At 37.1% G+C, this 17,183-nt stretch overlaps 1 protein-coding gene across 1 annotated transcript; it reads right to left on the minus strand.

Annotated features, from left to right (window-relative positions):
- Positions 1-15,714: 15,714 nt before the first annotated feature.
- LOC148769150 (uncharacterized) lies at positions 15,715-16,911 on the minus strand. The gene has a single exon (XM_088820262.1). It carries the CDS (start codon positions 16,909-16,911, stop codon positions 15,715-15,717), a length of 1,197 nt encoding a protein of 398 aa, XP_088676388.1.
- Positions 16,912-17,183: the final 272 nt, after the last annotated feature.

Raw genomic sequence — 17,183 nt, forward strand, 5'->3', positions numbered from 1 at the left:
AACTTTAAAACACATAAACACATGCCCGATAATTGAAAACAATTAATTGCGTACCTTTGCGCTTCCAGTGAAATAAAAAACAACATACATTGCGTACCTTTGCGCTTCCAGCGAAATTAAAACAACATACATGCTTAATTAGTTAATCGAAATTAAATCAATTAGCATGCTCGCGTTTAAATCAAATAATCATGCTCGCAATAATAAAACCAATTTCATGTAGTCACATAAAATCATACAAGTTTCTTATTAAAACGAACATGCATATATTGATTTAAACGTAACCGAATCGAATGACAATAGATTCGAAACATTACCTCTTGAAGCGTGAGGTACGCGCACTAAGCAAGCTAGATTGCCACGGAAACCAACCCGTGCAATCCGGGGCAGCAACGGCAATGCAGCGACGGCGATGATCCGAGCTACGGCGGCGCATGTGATTCACGCGCAGAGAAGATGGTTAGCTGCTCTTCCCACTCCTATTGATCCAACCTGTTTTCTGATCTGAAATTACAGCCTTGTTCCGACTTCAATATCTCCATGCTTATTTACTGGATGAACAGTTCCTTCTGGAATATTGTAGATTTATGAGTCGTGAAGCCGCTGTCAAGGTTTCACGTTCATCCGATCAACGGTTGATTTATGGCAAATTTTCTCGCTGGACAGCGCAGAAAATCCGAGACAGTTTTTCAGAATTGCCTTCTCGCATCTTCGATCTTCCTCCTCTTGGATTTCACCTCGTATACTTCGATCTACTAAATACGTGGCACTAGAAACGTAATAGTTAGAAAAACGGAAGAACATAAAGAAGGAAAGAAATACCGAAAGGATCGGCCAACGGATGGCCGATTCCGGCAAGATGGTGGCGACGGCGGCGGTTGTGGCCGTGGGTTGAGATTGGCCGAGAGAGGTGAGAGCAGCTACGGTTAGTTCGTGTATTCTCATGTGTGTAAGACCTATTAATCAAGTATTTATAGTGTCTTGCATAAAACCCTAACGGGCTTAAGTTGGACAGGGCCCAACAGCTTAAGTTCGTTAGTTCTTTTACTTGCTCGTCTCTCTCAATTCAATGATCGGAAAATTGTAACGATTACATTTTCGGAATCATTATAATGTGCTCATCATTACGAATGCCAACTCTCGATTTCCAACTTTCCAAAAGTGGAAACCCTAATTCAGTGCACTTTCTAAATTTGGAAACTTCCCGATTTAGAAAGTCCACTAATATGTTTGCCTATTCCTTTCCTTTTCTTATTCTCATTCATAATTCCAAATTACGAATGTTGGACCCAATCATATTGACTTCCAATCATGCAAAGATAAACCATTTTATCTCTGACCGTTTATTCAAAGATCTCATGTACACGAGCAGTGTGACCCTCGATGGTTCAGGTGTAAGCTAGCCGTGGGCCCACAACCCTTTGTGGTCAAAAGTCGTCCCCTTAGAGTTACGATTAAGATGAAATAAAAAGTATTTTGGCCAAAAACAAAAAAAAAAAAGATTACATTTACCCAATGGGGGAACATTTGGTAATTTAAAATGAATATTCCATGGAATCTTCAAGATTCCGCTAGTAATAACTCCTTAAGGCTGTAATTTTACAATGGAGAAATAGCCTTGGGGGTATTTGTAATTGTCAGTACCACATGATTTTATAAGTTATTTAGTCTTACTTCAAGGATATCCATAATTTACGCTACAAACTAAATGAAATGACAAATTTACCCGGGATAAATTCATGTGAGATGGGCGTGCTTTGACTTCCCAAGCATTATGGTCTTAAACAAAGGAAGTTGCTCGAAAACCTGTGGAACGACAAAAGAAGTTGTTTTAGTTGTTTACTTTTTCTTTTCTAGTTGTTTTGATTAAGACTTTGAATTACTAGGTTTCTTTCTCAAATTCGCAATGAAGGTAGGTACAATAATAATTTAGTAACTCATCTATATATTTGACTAGAATAAAAAAGTATTTTTCAAGATATTAGAATCAGATGACCTTCCATCCATTTTCAAGTTTCCCTCTAAATTGCATAGACTAAGTAATGAGCACGAAATGCTATTATACTATTATCCTAAGGCCTCACTTGGTCGGGAAGATTAGCCATGATTAACTAAATAATTGGATTTTGTTTGATGTTTGGTATACCCAATAACTATTCTGGTCGACCCGCAGATATTATGTTATTATGTCTTATCTTGCCCTTTAAGCATGTTTTTTTTATTAGACCTTCCAAGGTTCAACGATTCAATTGGGTTCATTAGATTATTTGATCTTATATTAATCTTATCTTATCTTGGCAACCGAACGAGGCCTTAAGTTATGAGAATTAAATTATACTTAATTGAAAATTTAAGTTGTCCACATTTCAATTCAGAGCTTATATAGTTAAGATGTACAATATATATTTTTTCACCTTTTAAGAGTGGAACCTCTCTTGAGCTCTTTGTTACGAGTTGAAGACAGGTGATCCAGTGATACCATTACAGGTATATTTTGAATGTCTTGTTCGCAAATATCACATTTGTTGTGGCCTTTCTTCTGTGACCACTCAGCACCACAAGATTCATGAATCATGGCGAATTCACATTTGCATTTGGTCTGAAGCATGTGCTCTTGGTATATTTTGAAGCATAATCTGCAAATTGCTTCTTCTTTCCAAATCTTTATGACATCGCAAAAATGATATCAAGTTTATTTGTAGTGGTTGGAATGTAAAGAGTATGTTTATCTCCTCTCTCCACTACCACTAATATCTTCTGTATTAATTTGCACCACTAATATCTTCAGTATTAATTTTGTTGAAAGACCATCTAACCAAAAACTTGCACCAAAAGGCGAAATCCCTTGCCCCCAGGGCCCCTATCCCTTGGCCCGACAAGGATTGATGGAGGAATATAAATCATGGTAACTCAACGGCCCGTTAAGGTAGCGGACCCGGACCTGGTGCCCACAAGGAACCAACTCATTGGAGTTGAAATTCCCACACTGCGGCTGCCAGGATTCGATCCTAGTACCTTGCACCAACTTACCACCTCCGGAACCAGTTGACCTACACCCATGCGGGCACCTAACCAAAAACTTATTCTTTTATTGAGTTGTATCATTTAATAATAGTTATATCTCCAATATTTATGATATGATGTGTGTTTATCATTTTATATTGTGCACATGATCTAACATAGTGAAATAAAGTTAATTTGGGGCTAAATAAAAATAGAGGTAATAAAGGTGGTTAAAAGAAGGATTATTTCAGCATCCTCACGTGCATAATACAAGACTTCTTCGTCCAACCTAACACCCATAATCAAACGGCTGACCGAAATTAAAAAACAAAATGCACAAGAAAAATGAGTTTTGGTGTCGGCACAAGTTGTCACATTAGGTCATAAAATTGTCACAAATAAGAATTATTGACAATATTATGTTGTCAGCTAATTTTGTATCACTAATACTCATTTGTGATAACGTATAAAATATTGTCACTTTATTAAACGATTTACTTTAGATTTTAGTTAAAGTGACAAAATGAATGTTGTCACTTAAGCAAATACAGTGACAACTTCAATGTTGTCACTAATTAAATGAACCTAGAGCGCAACATTCACATTGTCACTAGTCAAAATGAACCTAGAGTGACAACTTGATTGTTGTCACTCATTCACTACAATTAGTGACAACATATGTTATCACGTATTATGTTTTCCCTGAACATCAAACAATAAGAGAAATCCAATATGAAAAATATAGATACACGTTATGAATCAAAAATTTGTTGTTACATATTTTGTCGTCACTAATAAATATTTTTCTTATAGTGATGGTTAGTTTGAAGACTAAAATAGTGGTATAGAAAATGCCGGAACTAAAATAAATTTTGGTATAACATATAAGGACCAAAAGTTTAATCGTCCAAACAATATATAGAATCGAAATTTTTGGCTTCATTGGACCAAAACCCAAAAGATCACATGGCTCTTACCATCATCCAAGTCAATGTAGATGGTAGGAACTTTGAAGAAAATTCTCAAGCTACTTCGATAAAGAAAGCGTTAGATGTTCTCAACAATCCTTTCAAAGGTAAAATCAGGTCAAGTTTTTATATTGGTGAACTTCGAAAACCAAATAATTGATATATTCACGAAACCCCTAACAAGTTTATATCAAATCGCAATGCAATTTAGGATAATAATTCCATATAAGTAAAGATAAAGTAAATTATAAACGTAACCCAACGACTTCAAAAAGAAGAGAAAGATTTAAATTTTAGGGCACTTTACAAATAAGCCCATCAATGGGTCCTTATTCATGAAGGGGTCCAGATAAAAAACTATTTTACAAAAAAATCCACACATTTTCCAGAGGTTTGTAAAAAGCTGAAATAGCCCCTCACATTTTAATATGTTCTAATTCATCCTTTAATTTAATTTAACCTCGGTTTGACCCCAAATTTCACAAATTATTCAATTCCAAAATACAATTTTTAGTACAATTTCGCCCGTCTCCGCCGGTCTTCGGCGTTGATTTTTTTTTTTTTTTGAATTTTTGTTTCTTTAACATCATTTTGCCCCTGTTTAAACAATAATATTGCTATGGTTGACAATAATATTAACTATATTACTGTTAAATACATTAATATTAACTATACTAAAGTTTAACACAATAATATTGCTATATTAATCTCTAGCACACTAATATTAACACAACAAAAGTCATTGTTATTGTGTAAGAGAGTAATATTAATATGTTGACCGTTCAATAAAGGTAAATAATAAAAAGTCAAAAGAATTAATATTGATCTGGTTTACAGTAATATTACTGTAACAATAATAATATTACCGTCAACCACCGTAATATTATTTTGTTTACAATAATATTACAATAGTAACAGTAATATTATTACGTTACTGCGTCAACAACTCAAACAAAACAAAAACTCCAAAAAATAATAATATTGATGTGGTTGACAATAATATTATTGTGTGTACAATTATTTTACTGTCAACGATAGTAATATAATTACGTTGACTTGTTAACAAATCAAAAAAAAAAAAGCTAAAAAAATAATAATATTGTCGCTGACTCTAATGTCAACGACAATACAGTTACATAAATGTACTCTCAACGACAATACAATTATGTTAATGTACTGTCAACGACAGTACAATTACGTTAGTGTACTGTTAGTGACAATATAATTAATGTTAATGACAGTACAATTACGGTCAACGGTTAGCAGCGGGGGTAAAATAGGGATAAAAAATCTAAGAAAAAAAATCACTAAAAAAAGTCAATGTCGGAAACTGGCGGCGGAAACAACATACAGGAAAAAAATATCGAAAAAGTCAACGGCAGAAACTTGCGTCAACAAAATATTTCAGAAAATAAAAGTTACAAAAAAAAGTCAAAATTTAATTTGTGCGGTCAAAATTGATTATATTTGGGCTACAATTAAGAACTTAGTGTAAATGATTAGGTGAATTTTGTCATACACATTAATATTTCCTTTATTTATAACATATATTAAAGAAATGGGCTTATTGGCGAAAAAGATATAACTCTTGAACCTAGAATAAATAAAGATGGTTGGCAGAGACTTATGCACAAAATCCCCTAAAACTTATTGTAAAATCAATTCTTTAAAAAGTGAATAAATGACATTACTAATTGGGTAGAAAAATTGTTTATTCCCATAGCTTCTTGAATTTTTAAGCAATGAGAGTGCAAAACGATAGATAGTGAGAGTGCAAAACGATAGGTATCTTGCCGCAGTGGAGAAGGCAGTGTAGGGCCAGATGGGGTCATGCCCACCCTCAAATTTTAATTTTTTTTACTACTACATATTGTATATGTAATTTATTGCATTTGTATTGCGCTCTTATAATTTTTAACAATTTAGATTTATATATAAGGTAATTAAGTATTTGTAATTCAAGAAAACATAGAAAAATAATAAATGAGTCTACCCAAGCCTATTCTCAATTGAAAAAAAAATATGCTCGACTATAGCTATATATTTATTTGGTCCATCCGAAGTTCGAATTAATGCAAAAAAAAGTCCTAAAAGATTATCTTTTCTTATCTTCTAGTTTTGTCAAAGCAAAAAAAGAAAAATCTTAAAAAACAATTCAAGGGCGCTTCACCTGGACTCCCAAAATTAATAATCTTAGTGTATATTGAAGGGTAAATAGCACTTAACTCCCTTGTGGTTTTGACATTTTGCACATGACCCCCTTATGGTATGAATTTAGGCACATAACCCCCTTGTGGTTTTGACAGTTTGCACGTGACCCCTTTATGGTATGAAATTAGGCACATAACCCCCTTGTGGTTTTGAAATTTTGCACATGACCCCCTTATGGTATGAAATTAGCACATAACCCCCTTGAATAGAAAACTGGAAAATACTAAATTCTCCCTATCAAGTCAAAAGTTATTGTTTTAATTTAAAAATAATTATTCTATAAAATGAAAAGCTTAATGTATTTTTTTCTAAAATCAGAAATATAATATATTATTGTGTTATTTTTAAATTAAAACAAGAATTTTTGACTTGATAGGGGTAATTTAGTCTTTTCCAATTTCCTATTTAAGGGGTTATGTGCTAATTTCATACCATAAGGGGGTTATGTGCAAAATTTCAAAACCACAAGGGGGTTATGTGCCTAATTTCATACCATAAGGGGGTCATGTGCAAAATGTCAAAACCACAAGAGAGTTATGTGCCTAAATTCATACCATAAAGGGGTCATGTGCAAAATGTCCAAACCACAAGGGGGTTAAGTGTTATTCAACCACTCATAGTTATAAAATCCTGGCTTCGTTAGTGATCGCGCGTGAAAAAGAAGTAAGATGTAAATTATAATACGGTCCTTGTGAAGAGGTCGACCACTCACCTTGATCTTCATTTTACCTGCAGGACATGAATTATTCATGACCATCCTGCTTTGTCGAGAGGACCTAACGGCATCGAATATGTAGTTGGGTGGAGAGTTAGGATCCTACCATGAGGGAGTAATGAACCACCGTATAAGCTGACTTTAATAACAATGGTAGTCTTACTAATGATAAACGGAAAAAATACGATTTTCGTTCCTTATGTTAGCCATTAATTCATATTCGATCCCTATGTTCATAAAAAAACATATTCGGTCCCTTAAATTACTACAATAGTACGTCATTCGTCCCCTCTCTCAATTAAACTTTAGTGGCTAACGGAATCATGTGGTTGAATGTCGGAACACTTTGCAAGCAATGCTCAAAAATCTTAGGGATCAAGGTCATGTGTTCTCCAGAGTACCTCTGCCACCAATTCTAATGAAGATGAAAGGGAAAGGAGAAAAAACATGATTAACTTTTCTTTGTAATGCTACAGCATTACATTTCTAGTACTTTTAATTAACTTTTGAGTAACTTAATTTAATCTTGAATTTAATGTAGTGGATATAATTTTGAGTTCTTTAATATTTGTGTATTTGTATTATTTATAATAATTAGCATTCTCTTATGATATAGTTATATTTAGATTAATAGCACTAGTTAGATTGTGACTAAACCTATACCTCTTATTATAAATAGGTACATTTATGATAGAAATAACACAAATCAAATTATTCTAACAATAATTACAGGCCGATTATTTGTATTTTTGCTTGCAAACATGTTTTTTTCATCTCAATATTTGTTTGTATGTCGCAAACATGCTTTTTTCTTGGCAATTTTTTGTAGCCTGAAAAACAGTGGAAGTTACGGAGCTCCTCTCTCAATCAACCTTAAAGTTCATGTTTATGGATTCACTACCTATTCCGAATGAGATTCTACGTTAAGGTAAATGTGATTACTAACAATCTGAGCAATATATGTGTATAATAAGATTTATGTGAAGTAAAATGTGATTCTTATAAAGAGGTTACTCACTGAGATCTCCGCATACTCGTACATCGGATCGTTGTCTAAATGAAATTGCCGATTCGACGACCTATCTCTTTTGAGCCTTCTGTTGGGTGCTTAATACCAACACGCAAGTGCACGTATCGCAAACAAGTAGTAAAGTGGACTCGTGAGAGTCGGATGTCGATCCCACGGGGAATTCGCAAGTTATTTAATCCTAAGTACCAAATTTTAACAATTACGATTTTTATCCAGCCTACGCAAGTTTGTCAAATTAATCAATTAAACAATTAAACTAATTAAGAACGCAAATAATCACGAGAAAATATCAATATAAAACAGATCTAGGATTTTATCTTCCCCCTATGCGATAATTCTTCACCCAATTAATCTTCTATCATGCAAGTTACAATTCCCGATTATTAACCCAAGACACAGAATTACTCATAACCAGCTGTCGCATGTATTATGAGTCTATTATTCATAAAAGATTCACTATATGTCTATGCAAACCTAGTATGAATAAAGCATTAAATAACAAGTCTCGTAAACGGCTACGTAAGGTATTATCTATATGTCTACGATAATACATGCAATTAACACAATCATCCGGTGAAAACTACTCGAAGGCTCTTCTATCCCTGTTCTAATTATTAAAACGATCTGTCAATCAATTCTAACAATAACCAATAGCAACATAAATTAGCTACGTTCATGCGGTAAATAAGATCAAAATAGAAGAAATAATCGAAGAATTAAACTTGCATAAAAGTAGAAAAAGAGGTTCGAATTACCACATAGGGTTCCAACAAAATCCTAGAAAAAAAACTTAGCTACTCATGTTCTCTACGAAAAACATAATAAAAATACGGAAAAACATAAAAGCTATGAATAAAAATAAAAGAGGAGAACTATGATGAAGATTCGTCAAGTCTTCGTCTTTGTTCTTGTGCTCCTTGATCGCGTGTAAAAAGATAAAAGATGAAAGGTAAAGATCTCCCTAATTGTGTGCTTTTGGCCTTTAAATAGGGTGCAAAAATATAATAGGGCAGGTTTCCTTGTGTAATTAAACTTCCTTCACTGCGCCACCTCGTCAACCCGGACGGCCGTGCGAGAATAAGCTTTAAAATCCGGACGGCCGTCCGGTCTTCAATTCTTCAAGTTTCGATATTTTCACTTTTGGCCCACTTTTTCTCCAAATTTGCAGTTTTCACCCCATAAGTTGCCAATTCTTTAATTTGCACCTAAAATACAAATAATAGCCATTTTAAGCACCAATTATCGTTAAAACATACCAACTCCAATTAAAAGGTATAATTAAGTGTATAAATATACACTTAACACACCCCCAAACTTGAACTTTTGCTTGTCCACAAGTAAAATCAATTTAAGAGCACAAACCACGACTATACATCTCATTACATAGATCGATTGGTCAACTTCGCGTTTTCAGAACTTGCAATTATGATGATAGTTCCTAGGTATTCGCAAGCTTAACATTCAACGGTACTTAGTCACTCACTATTACCAAAAACCACAAATCATACAATTGCTTCAAGTATCCAATATTTGCAAGTTAAAAATAGAAAGAATTTATACTTACATGCATATATTTGACTCCAAATACTCACCAAATTATTCTACTCAACTAATATTGAATATTAAGCTATTGGGATCATTGGGACTTTGTGGCTTTCAATTGTTAGGCTCTTTGGTCCGAGGTAGGTAATATGGGTATGTGTGGCTAATTTTTCTTGAAGTGAGGTGATTACGCCAAAATTTGAAAGATAGGCGTTTGAAACAATGAATTCACCTCTAGGGACTTTAATAAACTCGATTCTCCAAAATTCACACGTCAACACCTTTGCCTTTTAGGCAATCGATCGAGTTTTCAACCCAATTCACAAATAGTCCTTATTTCTCCCTTCTAATCTATTCTTCTTCTTCTTTTTCTCTTTTTTCTTTTTTCATTTATTTATTTATTTATTTATTAATTTTTTTTTGAATCGAATTTAGATATATATATATATATATATATAAATGTACATATATATATATATATATATATATATATATATATATATATATATATATATATATATATATATATATATATATATATATATATATATATATATATATATATATATATATATATCTATTTTTTTTCGAAGAAGAAGAAAGATCTTATAAGAATTTTCGATCAACCTCCAAGGGATAATACTCCACTTTTCTACCTTCTAAATATTGGCTAAAAGAAAGCACACCTTTTCTCCGAGGCTCAAATCAAGGTTCTAAGGATAATTCGACAAAAAGGGTAGGCTTGAAAGGCTCAAACGGTTCAAAGAAGGCCCAAATCATATCCCAAATCACTTACTACCCAACACTTCGTATCATAAATGTCCTAAGGTGAGATTTAAAACCGAACAAAGCATGATTTAGCACAAATAAATTCCAAATTTAAAATACAAAATATTCAACCAAAGCAATGCATAAGGCGTGATTCCTAGCAATAATTCACTTCTACGTTCCGTTGAATCGAAAGCTAAACGAATATATACTCCTTATCAACATAAAACAAGTAATCTCATCATCAAACATTGACCATCTCCCATCATCATAGTTCATCGATGCATCGAACAAATTTTTTTTTATTTTTTTTTTTTTTTTTTTTTTTTTTTTCAAAGCAAATAATAAAACGGGAATAATTAAACGGCAACTAAAACAAAAACTAAAGCATGCAAACTAAAAAAAAATTAAAACACAAATAAAGCGCACATAAACGAAAACAAGTAGTTAACCACCCCCAAACTTAAAATTCACATTGCCCTCAATGTGATTCGCACGGAGTTTAAGGATAGAAAACACATGTTTAAACGTCGGGACCATCGTCGGGCTGCTCACCAACTCCACCTTGCGCATGAGCATCACCATCCTCCTCATCATCCAAAAGCTCGGGTACTGGCTCAAGAATCGGTGCGGGCAACGGAGCCGGTTCGGCGCACTCGGGAGTGCCGCATGCCAAATGGCGCACAATGGCTTGGAGAATCTTCCCCGACCACCGTTGGAGGGATTCAATCGTGCTCACCTTGTGTTCCACCGTGGCAAGCCGATTTCTCGTGATGACCAACTCTCGCTCCATTCTTCTTTGAAAACGGCGGTCCGAACTTGTCCTTGGACCTTCGGGTGGAGCTATTGGTTGGTTAGCGACGGGTTGCTCGCCATCTTGGATGGGTGCCTTGTATTGTCGGGCCGCAAGGTAACTCATCGGCTTCCGAATCGGTGTGAGAATATCCGTCGTTTTGGTTGGGACCTTCGCCTTCTTGCATTGACCGGTAACTAGGCAAGGGAAATAAAACCCTTTGGAGTTGTTGACCATGGTGGTCCAAAATCGGTCGCATATAATTTCGCCAATATTGATCGGTGTGCCCTTTAGAATGTAGTAGGCAAGAGCACACCGTTCGGAGTCCACGTGAGTCCACGAGCGGGTGGGAATGAGGTTGGCACATATGAAAGTAAGGCACGCCTTGCCTACTTGGTGGATGCATTTCCACTCTAACTCGTATGCCTCGTCGGTTGAGAGTTCGGACCAAATTGGGGGTCCATCGCACAACACCTCGGCGAGTTGATCTCTTGTGACCACACGTTGCATTTGCTCCCAATTGAATGGCGCATGTCGGAGGTGATAATAGGAGTTGATGGCTTGGGCACACCAATCGACACGCTTTCCTCGAACCGTGCTCGACTTCCGATCCGTTGTTAGGAGGATACGGGTGTTGGCGTAGAACTCGCGTACCAATGATAAGTTGATCGACCCCTCCGGTTCCAATAATGCTTGCCACCCTCGTCGTATGAATTCTTGATGTAACGGGGCAAATTGTGGAAGGGTGATCTCATATGCACGCTCCGTCACTAGTTTCTTCACTTTTTGCTTCTCAAAGCGAGCACTGGTGCCTTCGACACAAAAAGCGTCGTGAGAATGCGTGTGGAAGGGATTAGGAGTGAATTGATGTGCAAAAGCCCCTTCCCCTTGCCTTTTGAAGTGCCTTCGCCTTGTGAAGTGCCCTCCCCGTCACGTCCTCATTTCCCCATGACTTGAGAATGCGTGTGGAAGGGATTAGGAGTGAATTGATGTGCAAAATTTCCCCCAAACTTAACTTGGGCAATTCGTCGAACACCTTGTGGGCGTTCTTGGTGGAATGGGTTTGTGGAGAAATTTGCACCTTGCTTGAATCCTCCCTGCGCAAATCAACAAGAAACCACCAAGATTAAGTAGTATCTGGGTTTAGTTGGTGAATTTCTGGTGAAATTTGTCAAAGAAAAGTGAAATTTTTGAAAGAGGAAGGTGAGGGTTCGAAGTGGGGGAGAGGCAGAATTGGGAATTATGAAAATTGGGATGTGAAAATCCCTTCTGAAATAAGCCCGGTTTTTTGACTCGCACGGCCGTGCGAGTATTTGCACTCTTTTTCGGACGGCCGTGCGAAATTACAAATTCTGGCAGTAGGCTACTGTTTCTCGGACGGCCGTCCGAGAATTAAGTCTAAATTCCGCATGGCCGCGCCATTTGACGATTTTGGGCGGTAGCTTCCTCCGTTTCTCGGACGGCCGTGCGAGATTCCAGTTCTTTTTTGCACGGCCGTGCCATTTCACGATTTTGTCCAGTAGCTCATTGAAAATCTCACACGGCCGTGTGAGATTTCTTCCCTTTTTCTTGCACGGCCGTGTGAATAGTTGCAGAAATTGCAATTAAGGCCCTGAAAAATAAAAACTTCTTATTAGTGCCCCTGAAACCTTTTTTTTATTTTTTTTTATTTAAAATAAAATAAAACTAAAAACCAACAAAATAAACAAAAATTAAAATAAAATAAAATAAAAGAAAGGAAAAACGAAATCTCGGGTTGCCTCCCGAGAAGCGCTAAGTTTACAGTCTTCAGTCGGACTTTGTCTGCTTCTTTGTTCAAGCTAACGTGACCGAAGTCACTTGGCGATTGAATTCCCCTCCACAATAATGCTTGAGGCATTGCCCATTGACTTTGAACGATTTTTCGGTTTCGGGATCCAATAATTCGACTGCGCCGTGAGGAAATACGTCGAGGATAGTAAACGGTCCGGACCATCTTGACTTGAGTTTTCCCGGAAACAACTTTAGACGGGAGTTGTAGAGGAGAACCAATTGCCCCTTTTGAAATTCTCGATGCAATATCTTTTTATCGTGCCAACGCTTGGTTTTCTCCTTGTACACACGATTGCTTTCATATGCATTCAATCTCAATTCATCGAGCTCGTTGAGTTGCAGCATTCGTTTCTCCTTGCACGCTTCAATATCGAAATTCAGCTTTTTAATTGCCCAAAATGCATTATGCTCTAATTCAACCGGTAGATGACACGCCTTGCCATAAATCAAACGAAACGATGTCATCCCAAGTGGAGTTTTGTAAGTTGTACGATATGCCCAAAGTGTATCATCTAATTTTCTCGACCAATCTTTCCTGGTAGGACTCACAACCTTTTCGAGGATGTTTTTGATTTCACGATTCGTGACCTCGGCTTGCCCGTTCGTCTGAGGATGGTAGGCCAATGCGACCTTGTGCTTTACTCCATACTTGGCCAAGAGTGCTTCGAATTGTTTATTGCAAAAGTGAGTGCCTCTATCACTAATAATTGCTCGTGGCGTTCCAAAACGAGTGAAAATCTGTCTTTTTAAGAAAGCACAAACCACTGCAGAATCATTAGTAGGAAAGGCGGCCGCCTCAACCCATTTAGATACATAATCGACGGCCACTAAGATGTATAGGTTATTGAATGATGGGACAAAAGGCCCCATAAAATCTATCCCCCATACATCAAAGGGCTCTACTTCGATCATTGTATTTAATGGGAGTTCGTGCCTCCTTGAAATATTACCAACTCGCTGGCATCTATCACAACTTGAAATAAAATTATAGCAATCTTTAAACAAAGTTGGCCAAAAGAAACCTGATTGAAGCACCTTTCTCGCCGTGCGCTCACCTCCATAATGCCCCGCATAATCCGAGCCATGGCAGTGAAAGAGTATATCTCCTTGCTCGTTTTCCGGTACACATCTTCGAATGACTAAATCGCTGCATTGTCTAAACAAAAAGGGTTCTTCCCTAAAGTAGAAATTCACATCGTGTAAAAACTTTTTTCGTTGATGAAAAGTGAGCTCGGGTGGAAGTACATGGCTAACTAAATAATTCACAAAATCCGCATACCATGGTACTTCTTGATTACTAATGACAAGCAATTGTTCATCCGGAAAATTTTCATTAATGCAAATTGGATCTTTGACTTCCGTTTCTAGCCTAGATAAATGATCGGCTACTTGGTTCTCGCTACCCTTACGGTCACGAATTTCCAAATCGAACTCTTGCAACAATAACACCCACCTAATAAGTCTAGGTTTTGCCTCTTTCTTTTCTATCAAATATTTTAAAGCCGAGTGATCCGTGAAGACATTGACTTTAGTGCCTATAAGATATGATCTAAATTTTTCGAATGCAAAAACAACTGCTAGCAACTCTTTTTCAGTGGTGGTATAATTCAATTGTGCATCGTTTAGAGTTTTACTAGCATAGTAAATTGAATGAAAATTTTTATTCTTTCTTTGACCCAACACGGCACCTACCGCAAAATCGCTGGCATCACACATAAGCTCAAAAGGTTCATTCCAATCGGGCACAACAATAATAGGGTCAGTTACTAACCTTGTTTTCAAGTCGTCGAAGGCTTTGAGGCATTCGTCATTGAAATCGAATTTGACGTCCTTCTCCAACAAATTGCACAATGGTTTGGCTACCTTGGAGAAATCCTTGATGAACCGCCTATAGAATCCCGCATGTCCCAAGAAACTTCGAATCCCCTTTACGGAAATTGGTGGCGGTAGTTTCTCGATTGTCTCGATTTTTGCTCGATCGACTTCTAACCTCTTCTTTGACACCTTGTGTCCTAGCACGATCCCCTCTTGCACCATAAAGTGGCACTTTTCCCAGTTGAGCACCAAATTTGTCTCTTCACACCTGCGAAGAACCTTAGCCAGTATTTGGAGACAAGTGTCAGACGTATCACCGAAGACAGAAAAATCATCCATAAAAATTTCAAGACCACATTGAACCATGTCCGTAAAAATTGCCATCATACAACGTTGAAAAGTAGCAGAAGCATTGCATAAACCAAAAGGCATACGTCTAAAAGCAAAGGTACCAAAAGGACAAGTAAAAGTGGTTTTGTCTTGATCCTCGGGAGCTATGGCAATTTGGTTATAACCGGAATACCCATCTAAAAAGCAATAAAATTCTTGACAAGCTAGCCTATCAAGCATTTGATCAATAAAGGGCAACGGGAAGTGATCTTTTCGAGTGGCTTTATTTAATTTTCTATAATCCATGCAAATTCGCCAACCCGTTACTGTCCTAGAAGGGATTAATTCATATTTTTCGTTTTTTATAACAGTCATTCCCCCCTTCTTGGGTACACATTGTACCGGACTAACCCACGCACTATCAAAAATAGGAAAAATAATACCTGCGTCTAGCCACTTGATGATTTCTTTCTTCACAACTTCCTTCATGATGGGGTTCAATCGCCTTTGTTGTTCCACCGAAGATTTATGGCTCTCCTCCAATATGATCTTGTGCGTGCAAAAAGTTGGACTTATGCCCTTGATGTCGGCAATTGTCCATCCAAGTGCTAGCTTCTGCTCTCGCAAGACCTCCAAAAGTCTCTTTTCCTGTAGACCTGTCAAATATGAAGAAATAATAACAGGTAAGGTCTCATGAGCTCCATGGCCCATTCCTCGAAAGAAGTTTTTACGGGATCCTTAGATACATATATTTTAAATGAGATGGTGAAACTTTAAGCTCAAGTTTCGGAGGTTCGATCACTGAAGGCTTAAAAGTGACAGATAACGGGATCTCCGTCTCCAAACTCTCAAAGCGTGGTCTTGACAGCGGCTTTGCCGAATCCAACCAACATAATTGTTCTGTCACTTCTTCTTCTTCAACTGATGTTCCTACACTCATAGATGCTTCCAACGGATCCGCAATTAAAGGTTCAACAAAATCAAAATTCAATTGATCTAACACATCAAAAGCAAAGCATTCATCAACCTCTTGAGGGTGTTTCATTGTACGAAAAACATCAAATTTAATCGTTTCATCCCCCAAAGACATAGATAAAATTCCCTTATACACATCAATTATAGTTCTACCCGTTCTCAAAAAAGGTCTTCCCAAAATCAAGGGAATTTCTTTATCTTCTTCCATATCAAGAACTACAAAATCTGCAGGAAAGATGAATTTATCTACTTTAACTAACACATCCTCTACTATTCCTTTTGGGTATATGAGTGATCTATCGGCTAACTGTAAAGTCACAGATACCAATTTTATATCTCCTAATCCCAAACTTTGAAAAACTGAGAAAGGCATGAGATTAATGCTCGCACCTAAATCTATGAGAGATTTTGCAAAGAACTTACCTCCGATAGCGACTGGAATCGTAAACTTACCCGGGTCTCCAAGCTTTGGTGGAATTGGGCGAGTAAGAATGGCACTGCATTGTTCGGTTAAAGATATCATCTCATGTTCACCGAATTTCCGTTTCTTTGATACCATGTCTTTCAAAAATTTCACCCAATGAGGCATTAGTTCAAGTGCTCGAGTAAAAGGAATATTAATATGTAATTTATTCAATTGCTCAAGAAAACTTTTGTAATACGACTCATTTTTCGCCTTTATCTGGCGTTGAGGATAAGGTACCTGAGGAGTCGGCTTAGGCGCAACGACCCTTTTCTCACCTGGTGGATCTGTCAGAGTCTCCGCTTCTTTTTCTTGTTGCTCCTCCCCATCCTTGCTTGTTGCCTTCTTCGCCACTTCTTCTAGTTGTCTTCCATTCCTCAAACTGACGGCTTTGCATTGCTCGTTGGTGCCCTTTCGAGGGTCTTCCGTATTTGACGGTAGTGTACCGGCTGGCCTCACGTTCAATTGGGTCGCAAATTGGCCCATCTGTATTTCCAAATTTCGAATGGAAGCTTGGGTGGTCGTCATAAATTGGGCCAAGATATTTGCGAGGTCTCCGCCTTTAGGTGGTGCTTGAGGTGGATTTTGGAATCCGGGCGCTGGTCGTGAATAATTAGGCGGTTGGCCTTGATGGGGTGCTTGCCTTTGTCCTTGTTGATTTCCTCCCCACCCAAAATTAGGGTGATCCTTCCATCCCGGATTATACGTGTTGGAGTACGGGTTCCTCTGTTGTCGGTTGGCGTCATGCACATAATTCA

This window comes from Erythranthe guttata, chromosome 7 (genome assembly GCF_056151865.1).
Source record: "Erythranthe guttata isolate IM_541 chromosome 7, IM_541, whole genome shotgun sequence".
In the NCBI taxonomy this organism is placed as follows: Eukaryota; Viridiplantae; Streptophyta; class Magnoliopsida; order Lamiales; family Phrymaceae; genus Erythranthe; species Erythranthe guttata.